The 14195-nt window shown below is 38.1% G+C and overlaps 1 protein-coding gene across 1 annotated transcript in view; it reads right to left on the minus strand.

The window, feature by feature from the left end:
* The window catches only part of MOCOS (molybdenum cofactor sulfurase), a 207621-nt gene that overhangs the window by 3867 nt on the left and 189559 nt on the right, over window positions 1–14195 (minus strand). Inside the window, exons 11-14 of the mRNA XM_058805961.1 lie at window positions 13934–14058; window positions 13254–13359; window positions 9179–9305; window positions 6819–6923 (exon numbers count right to left, since the gene is read on the minus strand). Coding sequence (XP_058661944.1) covers window positions 6819–6923; window positions 9179–9305; window positions 13254–13359; window positions 13934–14058 — 463 coding nt within the window. The remainder of the gene's footprint in view (window positions 1–6818; window positions 6924–9178; window positions 9306–13253; window positions 13360–13933; window positions 14059–14195) is intronic.

The raw sequence follows: 14195 nt of genomic DNA on the forward strand, positions 1-14195 counted from the left end.
GTATCATGTATGTAATTCACACTCCCTCTCAATCCTGTTATTTAATGTCTGCTCTGGCTCCTTGAAAAATGCAGTTAATGTATTGTCACAAACAAAGGCTCTGCAGCATGGGAACACTGGTATGTTCCAAAAGTAAAGAAGTGTTGCATCTCACATCATGAATGATTCACTTTGTTAGCAGAACTTTATTCTGCCTAGCTTCTGTGAGTTTCCCTTCATTTGTTTTTATGAATATTCTAGTATGTGTTACAGAAAATATTCAGAAAATTCATTTTAGTGTTGCTTCCACTTGTTAAGTGTCATTATCTGTGAATCCATCCTGCATAAATATTAGAAATACTTAGAATATCTCTTTGGGATACTGAGTAATATAGAAAAGAAAAACTGACTATCCACCTTGCCCACTGGCCATGCAACTCTCACAGGTACCAAAGACCTGATCTGAGTGCCTGCATTCTTATATGAGGTCTTGATCTCAAGGAGTTGAGTGTTACAGTTGTGGGTGTGATCTGGAAATGTCACAGGAAGAGACTGGTGTGGTTCTGTGGTTTTGTTTTCAAGCACTGGATAATTTAGAAACATGCAAGAAACAGTTTGGTCATCTCATGACAATATTTTCCAAAGAATTAGATAATAGTTAATCAAAAAATATGTAAAGTAGGAAAAAAAAGGAACACTGAAGACCTTGTTAAATTGATAACAGATTTTGAGACCTCAGAAAGCCTTTGCTCTTTAAACCAAGGACCTTGGAAACCTGATATTAATTTTCTTGTCTCTTCTTGCAGGTTTCATAAAAAGTATTTTGATTTGGTAGACTACAGCCAAAATGTACAAGTAAATAAATAAGCAAACTAAATACAAAATTCTATTATCCTTTTCTATTTCCTGATTACATTTACCGCCATTGTTCAGATCAATGATTCTGCAATTGAGTGAATTACATTTAGAGCAGGTTAAAAAAATAGTAGGCAAAAGAGATTGCAATAAAGAAAAAAAATAGATGAATTTAAAGGGGCATATTTCACAGATTAAATATGAAGGCAGTATGTTGTCTCCTATTCTTGCTCTGTGTAATTAAATAAAGATGAAGCAATGAGGTAACAGAGAACAGCTCTTAGTGGTAAAAGAGAGATAAGTTTGAGACCTACCCCCAAGTAAGAGAGATGCTGTAAAGCAGAGATCTATCCAAACATGGCCTCAAACCCTGAATTTGGCTATTTCTGCTTCATTTGTAATCCTAAACATCAATGAGAAAAATGGCCCCTAAGCTTAGATATTTTTGGCCACCTCTGCTATTCCTCCATGCCACTGGCATGTGACATCAGAGGGCACCAGCTGGACCTCTCAGGCCTATCCCACTGCTGGCACTTTCTGGGTACCAGTGGCTGTGTTGGTGTCAATGCTTGGTGCACACCTTGGCAAATCCTTGTGGTCAATGTTCTAAAATTGCTGCTGAGGAATGACTGCAGCACTGTAAGATCCCATCCCTCTAGCACAGTGATTCTGTTGGACCAATCGTGATGCTGTAATGGTGTCAGTAACTGTTTCATGTAAAATATTAAAGTACATAGTCTTATTTTTCCATTTTTGCTTTCCTCTCATTCGTTGGCAAGTTTCTCTATTGGCATAAATGTTGTGTTCTTCAGCCTTGTGGTTGATAAGCTGGATTCAATTCCTATATCCTAATACAAAAATGACAGTTGCCATGATTTTGTTTGTTTTTTTTAGATCAGGCCATTATAAAACAAATATTGTAAAATTAATACTAGTTCATGCTACACCACATTTCACACAGGAAGGAATTTTTTAACTCATCCATGTAAATGAGCTTATTTGATGCGTGAGAAGTTTTTTATTTATATTTACTGTATTGTCATCTTGATGTATCTTAAAATAAGACTAAAATAAATCTGGGCAGATTGTTCACTGTGAAGAACTTAATTTACCAATTTTTGTTATTGAAAATCATTTAGCAGGATTTTTTTTTTAAATGCACCTTAAAACATCTAGATTTACTTAAGAAAATACATGTCTGAATGCATCTTTTCTTCAGGAGTTCTCAAATGCTGTTTTAATACTGGTCCTTAGTATTTTCTTTCTCTGACTGGGCATCTCAAGTCTCAGTGTTTTTCTCAGTGAGTAATGCCTAAGGAGTTTCCAAGGTGATGATACACTGATGGTGTATCACACATATTTTAGTACTAATGCCTGCTTGGAATCACCAACCTCTTTTTTTCTTGTGAATGTCATTAAAACCAAAATTTAGCCTGTAATTGACAGAAGTGGATTTAAGATCTTTTAAGTAAATGTCCCTGCTTTTTTCAATAATTACAAATAATGAGTCAGCAAGTACTGATAACAGTAATCACACACACACCCCTGACAAGCAGCCACAAAAGCTTCATCTGCCACTTCAGCTCTCTTTCAAGAGGAAGATAAAACGCAGAAATCCTCACATTTCTGATGAAAAATGAGGCTTTCAGATGCAGAGATTACAGCTTGCAGAGTTATTACAGTGAACCTCCTAATCTCTGCCTGCTACCTTTTCCTGACTTCAAGGACATTTTATTCTGCATATAATCTTCTCAGAACACTCCAAGAATTGGGCAGGGAGTGCAGGACCATGAGCACCATGGCTTTATCTGGCAGTCAAGACTCTTCCCATCAATGTAAAATGCTACAGGAACAAAAAAAAAAAAATTAGAGCTTCTTGATTAGGAAAAAGTAAACCACTTCACTGCTGGGAGAAGGAGAAAAAAACATACATATTCTTGCCAACAGTGAATCATATGATAGTCATCACACTCACTTAAAGGAGGAGCTATGAAATGCTGTCATTCTTGCATGTTGTTTCAAGTTCATTTACTGGATCAAGAGTAATATGTTCTACTCAGAAATTCACTGACAAATACCCTGTGTACACTATCACCTTCTGCAAGACAGAAATGTGAGGGGCTTCATCGGACAAAGGCCTGAGGTGGGATGTCTTTGAGCTACGACTCCTAAAGAATCAGTTAACACAGACTGGAACCTGGTAGAGAAATATTTTGCTAGAATGTGTAACAAGCACATAAATCATACTGTATGCTAACACTTAGCTTTGGATGGATGAGTTCTGGATTTTACCTCTCAGCTGCCATATTCCAATAGATAAATTTACCTGTCCAGGTCTTTTCATTTGTTCATACAATAACATAAACTCCCTCTCATCCAAAGATTTGGTAGATGCAATTATCAAAATTGATTTTTTAATATGTAATAATGTTTTATTAGCTTTGGATTTACCAGAATGTAAAGCCTTACAAAATAGGAGAGAAGAAGTACTCACTTCTGACCTGCTGATTTTTTATATTGGAAAAAGGCAAAATTTTAAGCTGGCATAAATAAACAACCCATATTGCTCTGTTGAAAATATCTGGACTGTAGAATGCTTCCTTAAAAACTGATATTCCTTTGCTCTACCTCAACTAAATGCATTTTCCAGTTCAGTCACTGATGAGAAAAGAGAACCATATTATTTCAGAGGCCTATTAATTAAAACAATCACTGTTCTCAAATGTTCCAGATATTTGAATGAAAAGCATTGCATGGTGTAAAGCCCTGTGTTACTGTGAAAATGATAATGATGCATCAGATATGAGAGGTAATTTGCTATCCTTGCTAACATTTCACTAAGCAATGCAAAGGCATGGCATCTATTTCTGCAGGAAAAGAAGCTCTCCCAAGGCACAATGAGATACATAAAGGAGGATCAACAGGCCCCAGAAAAAAACACAAGCTTTTTAGTGTACGAAGGCATGTGCAAACATAATGGATTTCCCTTGATGTACTGTTATCCATACATTTAGACCAGGGCAGACTGCTAATGCAATAATTCCCTTTGGTACCTTGCCAGCAAGTCCCAGCTTATAGCACTGCTGCAAATCTACCCACAGGGCTTCCACTACCATTAGTGCTAAACTGCATCTGCAAAACACCAAAGAGAGGCAGGAATGCTGTGTTCTCCCTTTCCCATCCATGTGTGTTTTGTGTCAGGTGGTGAGGCATGTGAAACAGCATGTGGCCATTTGCTTAATGGAGTTATCTAGTCTTTCCTCATCTCCTGCAGTAACAGAGAGCACTCTGTCGCAGGAGGAGAGCTCATCTTTCCTTTCCAGTCAAGAATTACAGAAGGAATCCTTTATGAGTGTTTCTTCAGAAAGCAGAGCTCAAGTTTACTTTATAGAGGTGTTTACATTTTGTGTCAAACAATGCCATAAAAGGTTTCATAAAAATCAGCTGGCAAGGCTTCAGCACCATGCTTTGCATTTATCTGGAAAGATGCAAATTGCTTGGGTGGCTAGTTACAGTAGCTGGTCCTGACTTTCAGCTGCAATCCATCTATGCAAAGGCTCCATCTTTCAATTTGAAGCACCAGGTTCTAAGAGTCTCAGAGGAATGGAGAAAAATAGGATTTTAGAAATAAATATTGAACTACCTCCTACCAGCCTTACATTATTTAGCTCATTATTGAAGTTCATTGGCAGTGCTGCTATTTGGGCTACGTGTTTGATAAATTTCAATATAATTTTTTCAGGTTGGTGTTCTTAGAAAAAACAATCTAAAATGGTAAATATTGACATCTGGGTCTCTTTTCTATCTGCAGCATCTTTAATGTTTTGGCAATCAACTTGGTACAGCAGCTTTCCAAAGACCTGGGAAATGATCTTAAATCTTATTTTTCTGCAATAGTTTTTTTGTATTTTGAATCAGATTATTGACAGATGGGAGCAAACACTGCTGATTTCCTTCACTAAATCTGCATATGATTAAAAAAAAAAAAGAAAATTAAGTGTATTAGATGACTCCTTAGCAGAAAAGCACATGGTAAAGAAATGAGTCACCAAAGGATTAGCTCTGCGATTTAACACAGTCACATGAACTTGATGTTCTTTCTCTCTCCCCACTGTGAGCTGTGAAAGGTTTGGATCAGTGTCCTCTGTTAGGTCTGCTGAGCACACTAAAAATGCCACAGTCCTTCCTGGGTGCTGCTCAGAGATAATCAGCTAGTGCCCATCACCACTGGGGCGACCTGCAGAAGGAATGGGCTCTGAGATCTCCTCAGAACAGACCAGGCAAATCTACCAGCTCAAACTCTCCCTTTCAATTGTCAGCTAAGCTCACCCTCCTGCAGAGCAGGGCATGCTCACATCTGCCAGCAGCGCTGAAGGCTGGGAAAAAACAAAAAAGGCTGAATGCCCGTGACTGTGCAGCATGAATATGGGCACAGCTGAGGCAGAGAGAGCTCTCGCCCGCGGTGATCAGCAGCGCCTGCCTCCTCTCGCAGCGCGGCTTTTATCAGGTGCCAGCTCCTTCTGGAAAGGCTGGATTGCTCCCTTTGCCTTAGCCCTGTTTGAATGAGCCACTTGGTTCTAGCAGTGCATCATGAAAATCTCTTCATAGCTGAGTTAATCAGAATGAGAGAGGAGCTCATCTCTGCTGTGGGAAACATGCAGAAGATGCTGTGCCTCTCCTGAGAATCTGCATCCTAAGTAAGGTTTTTTTTGCCATTTTCTCACTGAGTACAGAGTGCTCTTTACAGAGGTTTCAAGTCATAACCCAGTAAAACCCATATGGGCATAAAAAGTCCTCTGCATACTCCACCTCATGTGGCAGCAGGGAGCATCCCTGTCCCGAGTGTCCCAGATGCAGCAGCTGTGGCTCACCATTACTCGGAAAGGGCCCCTGTCCTCAGGCTACCCACTGTGGCCAGGAGCTCATCTCACACAGGCTCATGTACTGTGGGGACCTGGAGCAGAGCCTGCTGTGCAAGCCTAAGTCACCTCAGGTCAGCGGGAAGCTGTGCCTCGCCAGCCGGCCCTGCTCCGACATGGAGCCACAGGAGCTATTCACCAAGGACAACAGCCAACGAAAAGAAAGCCCTTTGTCTGCTTAATGAGTCACTGAGACGAATCAAATTTTTTTTTTTTTTTTGTCCAAACATAGAATGCAGTATTTGTAACTTGTTTGTGCATTGTCTGGTTGAATGATTTTCAGCCTATTTGTTATTGCTCTGTGCTGGTGCTGTGCCCCATCTCTGGTGTTTGGCGGGTACTGGCAAAGCTCCCAAGCCCTGACTGCTTGAGACACTTTAACAACAGGAGCTTAACCAACAGGAAGCAATGAATTTTGAATAAGGATTTTCAGCTAAATAAATACGTAGGAGGAGATTTGTGGAGCCTTTGGGATGCCGAACTGTCCAGCCATCATCTGAGTGCTCTCAATTCCAAGAAGCAACACAACCTAAGGAAGCAGGACCTCAAATAAACACCTGCATTTCTCACTTACTTTTTGGTCTCTTTGCTAAGCAATTACTCTCTACTTTGACTATATTCACATCTCCTCTGTTTTTCCTACTAACTAATTTCTCAGGGTAAGAATAAAGTTTAGTCTTACACACCAACTGTATAAGTTCAAACACTTTCTGATTTTTCAGCCTTCTTAAATACATCTGATTTTTCAGCCTTCTTAAATACATCAGTGCATCAGCTTGTGTTTTTAAGACCAAAATAAACACACTGTAAAGAAATACATATGAAATAAAAGCAAGCACAGTTAAAAATAATGCATATTAATAGTCCATTTCTAATTAAAAATATATAAAGCATTTTATAGAAATAAACCATGCCATATCTGGGTTGTAAGTGCATCCTCTTTTTGCAGAAAAAATCCAAATGGTAACAACTTAGCTGTGAATATTCACTCAGCAGATATTTCACTACCCGTGCAATAAAGTCACTACATCTTTCATTACAGCTATTCTGAAGTACTGTACTAACCTTTCTACCTCTGGCAGCAGACAGGGACTGCAGAATTTCTTTGTTTCGTTCCCCAGACTGTTGATCAATGCAGATTATTTGACATCTGCTACATGGACCCACAACCTGAAATTTGAGTTAAAGAAAGTTCATGGCTGTTTATCAAAGCAGTACAGCATTGAACAGTTTCTGACTATCATTATGTATTAAACACATACTTTTTGCATACCTTTTCTGTGGTTTTTGAAGCTTTCATTATGTAAAAGGTCAAGTCTGTTCACCTAATGTAGTAAGTCTAAAGGCAAAAGTCTCCGTGAATTTTTAATTCACTTTTTTCTTTTTTTAAGGAAAACTTTCTCAGAGACAGAATCTGAGAAATACCAGACATTTACATATTTGTATTTCCTGATGGCTCCACTTCTTCTGTGGGTTAGCAGGGCTGCTTGCCCAAAGAACTGAATACAAAATTAGGCCAATGCCTCAGGATTCAACCCAAGGAGGATTTTCTTGGGACTGGGAAATGCACAACATGTTTCTTATATGCATGGCACTTTTAGATACTCAGAATGTAACATATTTAAATATACAAGTTTACCTAATCAGAAGAAATAATTTATCCTCTATTCATCCTCTATTACACATGATGTTAACATCATATGTAGTTGTTCTTAAAGCTAATTGTTGTTTGAACTAAAGTATGTTTTTAGGGGGAAAAAACCCCAACCCTGCAACAAATTTCTTCTTAGAGCTTTAAAATGGAGAAAGACAACATATTGCACTTTCACTTAACATCGTATCTCTAACTTTAGCAAAGCTGTACATTACAGAAATTGTGTCTTACAGTATATACCAGTATACATATTCTACTTTTGTAAAATGTGCCATAAATTTCAAATAGGGTAAATAATTTAACTGTACACTTAGAACATTTTATGTACTGAGCTGAAGTGGCATTTCAGGTTTTTGAGATGCATCTAGACTGCTCATACAACTCTTCAGCATAATCATCAACATCAAACATCAGCTCTTTTAGAAAATCATTTTCCACAGCTCTATTTTTTTAATTAAAAGAACAAGACAGAGAAGGAAATTTTTTTTCCTGCTTTACTTTGTTCAACAGCTTCTACCATTTTTGTGGCATAAAGAAACATTAACATAATTTCTACTGTTACTACATCAGTATCTGGAAAAGGACCTAGCAGAGATGGGAAAAGACAATGCAAGTTACATAAGCCTTTCTATTTTTGCCTTGTATTCCTAAAGTATATGCCAGAAATAGGAATGCCTTTTATTTTGCAGTTTTACAGTAACTTATCAACAGGATCCTCAGCTGAACTCCCCAATGTAACTGCAGCCTCCAACAAGCTATACACCATGGATTTTGTTCTTTTTGTTCCTCATTTCTTACTTGTAGCAATTTTTCCTCAATTTTCTGTAACTTATATTGCAACTTACTGATCAAAGTACACATAAGAAGAGAGCAGATAAGCAATATTATCCACCCTTGCTAAAAAAGTTTTTTATAGCATGCTGACTAGAAAAAAAAGAGTGATGCCTATCACATCTTCTAGATTTGACCTCAGTACTCCTGTCATTCACACTTAAATTATAATCTCTAAGAAAACAACAAATAAGCCACTTTCACAACCTAGGCAAAGCATCTTCAAATGCATATTTCATATCTCTTGGCCAGACAAATTCAGCAGAACATTTAATACATGTGTGCATCATTCCCTTAGGTGTCATGCAGCTTTTACAGATTCTTTGTTAAGAGCTTTTCTTGAAAGAATGTATTTACAAACAAGGTCTGCCTCTGTAGCATTTTCCTTACAGTACCAAGGACATTATGTTGTGAGCTATGAGGATACCAAAAAAACCCTACCAGTCTAGAATTAATAACATTCTTTGAGTGAAGACTAGGATAAGATGTATACAACAGAGGGCAATAGACCATGACTGTTCACTTGTATTCATGTCTAGTCTTTGGTCATCAGTTGCTTGATTTGCAGTGACGTGAGGTTATATTTGCACTACTGTGCAAAACAGCCACAAGTATTCTCTGCTGATGTGCTGGCTAAATATGTGCTGTAAATTCTGCCTAAAAAAACTGATTATTATTCAGTTCAGATAGATAAAGATAAGAAATGCTATGAATTATGAAATTCAATAGAGGTGTGGAGAAATATGGCAAAACCTCTTAAATATATTGTCACAGGACACATCACTTTTTTTTCCCCACAGTTCATAAATTTTGCCTGCACAAAGTGTACTGCCCATATTCTTTGATTCAGGAATCAAAGTCTTGTAAAAATTGGTTTGTCTCCAGGAATCAAAATGCTTTGTGATACACTGGGGCACAGCCAAGAGAGAAAAGGTCACACCTGGAATTGCAGAGCACCTATTGAAATTTCAGTCCACTCCTCCTCTTCAAAGGACTCTGGTGCACTGATGACAATGTTGGCACGGAAACGCCGGATCAATTCCTCTATTTCCAATGGCTCCTTCAATCTGTCTCACAGAGTTGACAGAGCAAAAGAAAAATTAAGATTATTAACTAATTTTGCACTAGATGTTTCTGCTGTAAGACTCTGGTGGTTCATGTGATTAGCAAACGCTTCTCCAGAATAACCTGGACGAGGTTTTATTACAAAGGCTGTGGGAATGGCACAAGGTACTCAACTAAAGTTTGTAACCTCTCAACCATAATATATAACCTTCTAGGTGGCTTCTTCAGAAGTGTAATCTGCAACTATAGGTATGAAAACATGTAGAGAGGTGATTGTGAACCATGCATATGAGAAAATTCCCAAATTGTTATCATATGTAAGGCTAATGGTAACAAGTGAAAAGATCTTTTTAGTTAGTAATCATTTGACTTGTTATATATTGCAAAAATAGAAGCTTCTAGAACCAAAGGCAAATAAAATTTTATTCTGCACATGCTGCAATGACAGAAGGGACAAAACCAGTAGTTGCTGAAGGTGAAAAAGGCCAGTAAAATAATTTTATGAGAGATATATCCCTCATATTATTATTATTTGCCTTTGGGAGGCAGCAGATTGCACCAAACGATAGGTGTTTTAAAAAAAATTAATCTCTGTGTGGTGATATCTCCCCCTCTTTACAAGCATTTGAGCTGCCAGAGTGTAGATTTGTGTCAGTGTGGAGAATGTATATGAGACAGAAAGAGGAGCAGACTGCATACAAATATCAGAAACCTTGCAATCTTGCTGCATCTTTGAATTGCCATTCTTCACTCTTCTTCTAAAGGAGAACTTGAACAGGAGCAGAAAAAAAAAGACAGTGTAAATTTGACAGAGGGCTCTCTCAGTGCCACAGTTAGTGGCACTGAGAGAAGAAACTTCTTTTTGCATTAGCTGTTAAGGACATGAACCATTTTTGATACTCCATAAACTGTACTCTGACAACTTAGGGATATGACATCCTACAGCAGAGGCAGAAACCTGGGTAAGCAGTGAAGAGAGGATTTCTGTTCCAGAGGAAAAAAAAATGAAGAAAAAAGTAAGGACATACAGCTTAAAATGTATTTTAGTTAGAGAAAAAACATGCAAAATAAAAGTACAGGGAAAACTTCACATCAAGCAGTCTTGGCAGAGGTGGCCTGTTAGGTGAAAAAAAAAGTGCTTGGTTTTATTTAAAAAAGTCTGGATGATCTTTTCTAGCAGACAAATCTGCGTGAGGATAAACAGCCTGTGCAGAGTTTCAGTCAGACCACAGAAGCCCAGCTCCACCAAGCCCCAGTGTTACAAGGGCTCCAGCAGCCTGGGGGTAGAAGGTGGGATGAGAAGCTGCAAGGCTACAGGTTTTCCCTCAAGATCCCATAGTTAATCCCATGGCTGAGACACAATTTGTAATGAATGCAGGAGGTGGGAGCCAACAGGAAGCGTAGATTATGCCAGTGCTCATACAAACAAGAAGGAAAACAACAGTTACTTGTGAACACATTCAATTCTGCTGCTGTGCTTCCCAGCTTTGCTGTGGGCTCTTGGAGTTTGGCTGCAGTGGAGCCTCTAGTTTTGACTGTGTTTTGCAAAATCTAAGTGCGTGACACCCCAGCCTGCACTGGGGGCATCAAAATCCCAGTAACCTCAGAGCTGGGCCTGCAGTGTCCTGAGACAGCTGCTTAAAAAACTTCAAGCTTCTGCTTATCTACCCCTTGCTGCTGAACTCAAAGACTGCAATGCCCCTACCCCGACCTCTCTGCCTTCAACCTGCTCGGGCTCACATCCAGAATACCTCACCTCTCTTGCACCTCCCCCAGCCCTCAGAAATGCTTGTAATTACTTGGCAACACGTATCTGAGTAAATTTCCATTATTTCTTCTCCCACAAAACATGCATTGGTTGGATGGAGTGGCAGGTACCTTCATCCTGCAAATCCTAACACAGACCTGCTTTGAACATCAGTGTAATATGCCAAAGTCAGCCTAGGTGCTTTGGATTTTCACAGCAGTGGGCTCTGCAAGAATGCATGGCCTATATTTAACAGGCAAACTTGAAAATTAATATTTATATCCTCAGGGTTACAGTTCTAACAAGAACATTTGAGCACTAGGCCAGGCCATAGGGATTTGCATGGAGGTGACCTGTAATGGAAACAGCAGAGAGACAAATGTCCGCAGGTACATGTAGCCCTCCAACAGTACACTGGATTCTAATTTTTAATTGAATTACTGTTTCTGTTTTAGATCACCTCTAAAATGCCAAGTGCAAACTGAAGACTAGTTTTTACTTATGGAAGATACAAAGTGAAATTAAAAAAATTTAATTGAAAATTGAAGTTGTTTTGCAAAATTTAGCAGGTTTCATTTAAGCAAAACCAAACTAAAATGCCAAGAAGCTAAATAATACTTCTAAAAACCCTCCAATATTTAATAAAGACCCAGAAGTGCAGTTCTTAAAAGTACATTGGATAGTTCAATATTTGGAAAGTCCATACTCCATGATTTAGTAACAGTGCAGAATAAGGATGCTGTATATCTGAATTTATTTCTCCAGTACCCAGGAAAAGCACTGCATGGAAAAATGCATGGAAGGGAGGACACTTCCAACTCGGACTGCAGAGTGGGAAGCCAGATGCTTCTCAGTCACCATTGCAGCTCTGGTCACATCTGGAGCTTCCTTTGAGGAAAAGGAGATTACAAGCCTAGTTGTGCTGGAAGAAATTAGGTGTAAAATCAGTGATTGATCTGATGTTGAATGTCTTACTGAAGTTCATTCTTCTCCTGTGTCCTCACTTGCTGCTTCTTACTCTTCATCTTTGCACTCAAATCCCATATCTGAAAGGTTCCTCACTGAGTCTTATCATGGAAAAAGCCCATCCTGAGTAAGGGATGTCTGCAAGAAGTGCCCTCCCAAGGAGATGCAACCCAGCCAGTCAAGCCTCACAAGAAGACATTAATTGTCACTGAGAAAGGGTAGTCAAAACACTGAGAGATGGACAGCTTCAAACCTTTTCAATAATTTCCCATGATATTCTAAAATTGCCCAATAGTCTGCTCCTGAAGAAGGAAAATCCTCAGACAATGCAAGCCCCAGTGGTCTTGGTGATTCGTTCAGTCAGTGGATTTTAAATCCTGAAGCTATATACATATCCTCCTGCAGATATGTATACAGATACATATATCCTCTTCTACTCAAAGCAGGAATTTTCAGTGCAAGGGATGTGTTTGGTGGGTGACTAAGAGAAGAGAAGATGACTCCAGGAAGAAGCAAAAGTTTTAAGAGACAGGAAAAGAGGGCTCAGATACAAATGCTGGGATTGTGAGATGCACAGACATAATGCAGGACTTGAGGGAAGATTTCTTGTGGAATTTGAACCTTTCCTAGTTATAGTCAAGAAACAAAAATTTTCTGTAGTCAGTATATGAAAATTTGTTTGGTAATGGGTTTGTAAACTTTGAATTATGGACTGACTCAGTGTTTTATTTCCTGCTTCTATCTCCCACTTTTGTATAAGTAAAGCCAAATTAAATTAAGAAATAAAATTATTCCAGACCTGAAAATACTTTCAAAGTATTTCTGTTGTGCATATTTACTCTAAATCTTAATAGTTCCCATGGGAGAGAAATAGTTCAGCCAGACTTTATATTTTTACCTGCCAGACAATTTATGTTGAGAAAAACCTCTTTATCCTTGTTCTTCTGACAAACAGAAGTTGGCTGGTTCTCAGTATCTTTTCACCAAATCATTTGTCAAAAATGTCATTTAAATTTTCCTAAAGATGACTGGTAGACAGATGATGCTTATGCATTTAATCCAAATTTTCAAAAATCATAAAATAATTAGTAATTATAGCAGTTTAGTAGCTGTATTTTTTTGAATGTAGAAAAGTAACTATCTCTACATTTCCACATAAAACACCTATATTGGTATCTTATGCAAGATTCTGGAATAAAAGATCACTGAGAGACATTTGGAGGCAGAAGCATCTTACCTTGCAGAAATGTGTTCTTTCAGCTGTAGAATGCTTGCTACATTTATCAGGAGGTATTGTGCCTCATTCACAAGAGACAGTGAGATGTTTGTAGCAGATGATAGACCTAAAAAAAAAAAAAAATCAATCCAACATTCTAAAATCATCATAAAAATTAGTAATTTCACCTCATCTTTCTTTGACTTTTTACTCATTCTCGTTGCTTGTTTATTCATTTGGTTCCAGGCACTAAGGAAATATTCCAAGGATGCCCTCCAACCTGCAAATGGTTATGATGCAATGCAGTTAGAAACTGAGATAGACGTGAGATTTTACCAAATTTGTAAAATAGTTTACAAGAGCAATATCTATGCATTTTCAATACTCTCTCAATTATTTTTGTAATGAAATTGAATCTCTGAATAAATTATTTGATTCTTCACAATCATTTTTCTAAATGGTCTCTTTGTGTTTCCAGGCAAAATCATGGTCATGATAATAACTTCCCCCCAATACTGGTTCCTCTGTACATTTTCACCAAATTTAACAAGTAGAAGGGAATTAAAAAGTCAGTTTGGGTATAACATAACACCTAGATCTATACTTGATAAGCCTTTATCATACCTGTACACTCAGTGTGAAGTCCATGAGCCTGATTTTTGCATAGGGAATCACAAATATTTTTAAGGATGACAACATACCTTTTGTGTTTTTCTGATGTGACTTGCTTTTCATGTCTGAACTTTGTCTTATCAAGCGACAAGGACGACCAAGAAACGCAGAGAGCCAGCCAGCAATTCTTTCTCCACAGTCATATGTTTTTACTCTATTACAAGAAGAGAGGAAGTTTAAATTTGATTGGCCAAACATTAATTTGCAAACCAGAAGTCAAATTGTGAAGATGTTTATTCTGCTTCCTTCAATATGAAGTACAGAATCCATACTGTCTGATGAATATCTGAT

The sequence above is a fragment of the Ammospiza caudacuta genome, chromosome 1, assembly GCF_027887145.1.
Source record: "Ammospiza caudacuta isolate bAmmCau1 chromosome 1, bAmmCau1.pri, whole genome shotgun sequence".
NCBI lineage: Eukaryota > Metazoa > Chordata > Aves > Passeriformes > Passerellidae > Ammospiza > Ammospiza caudacuta.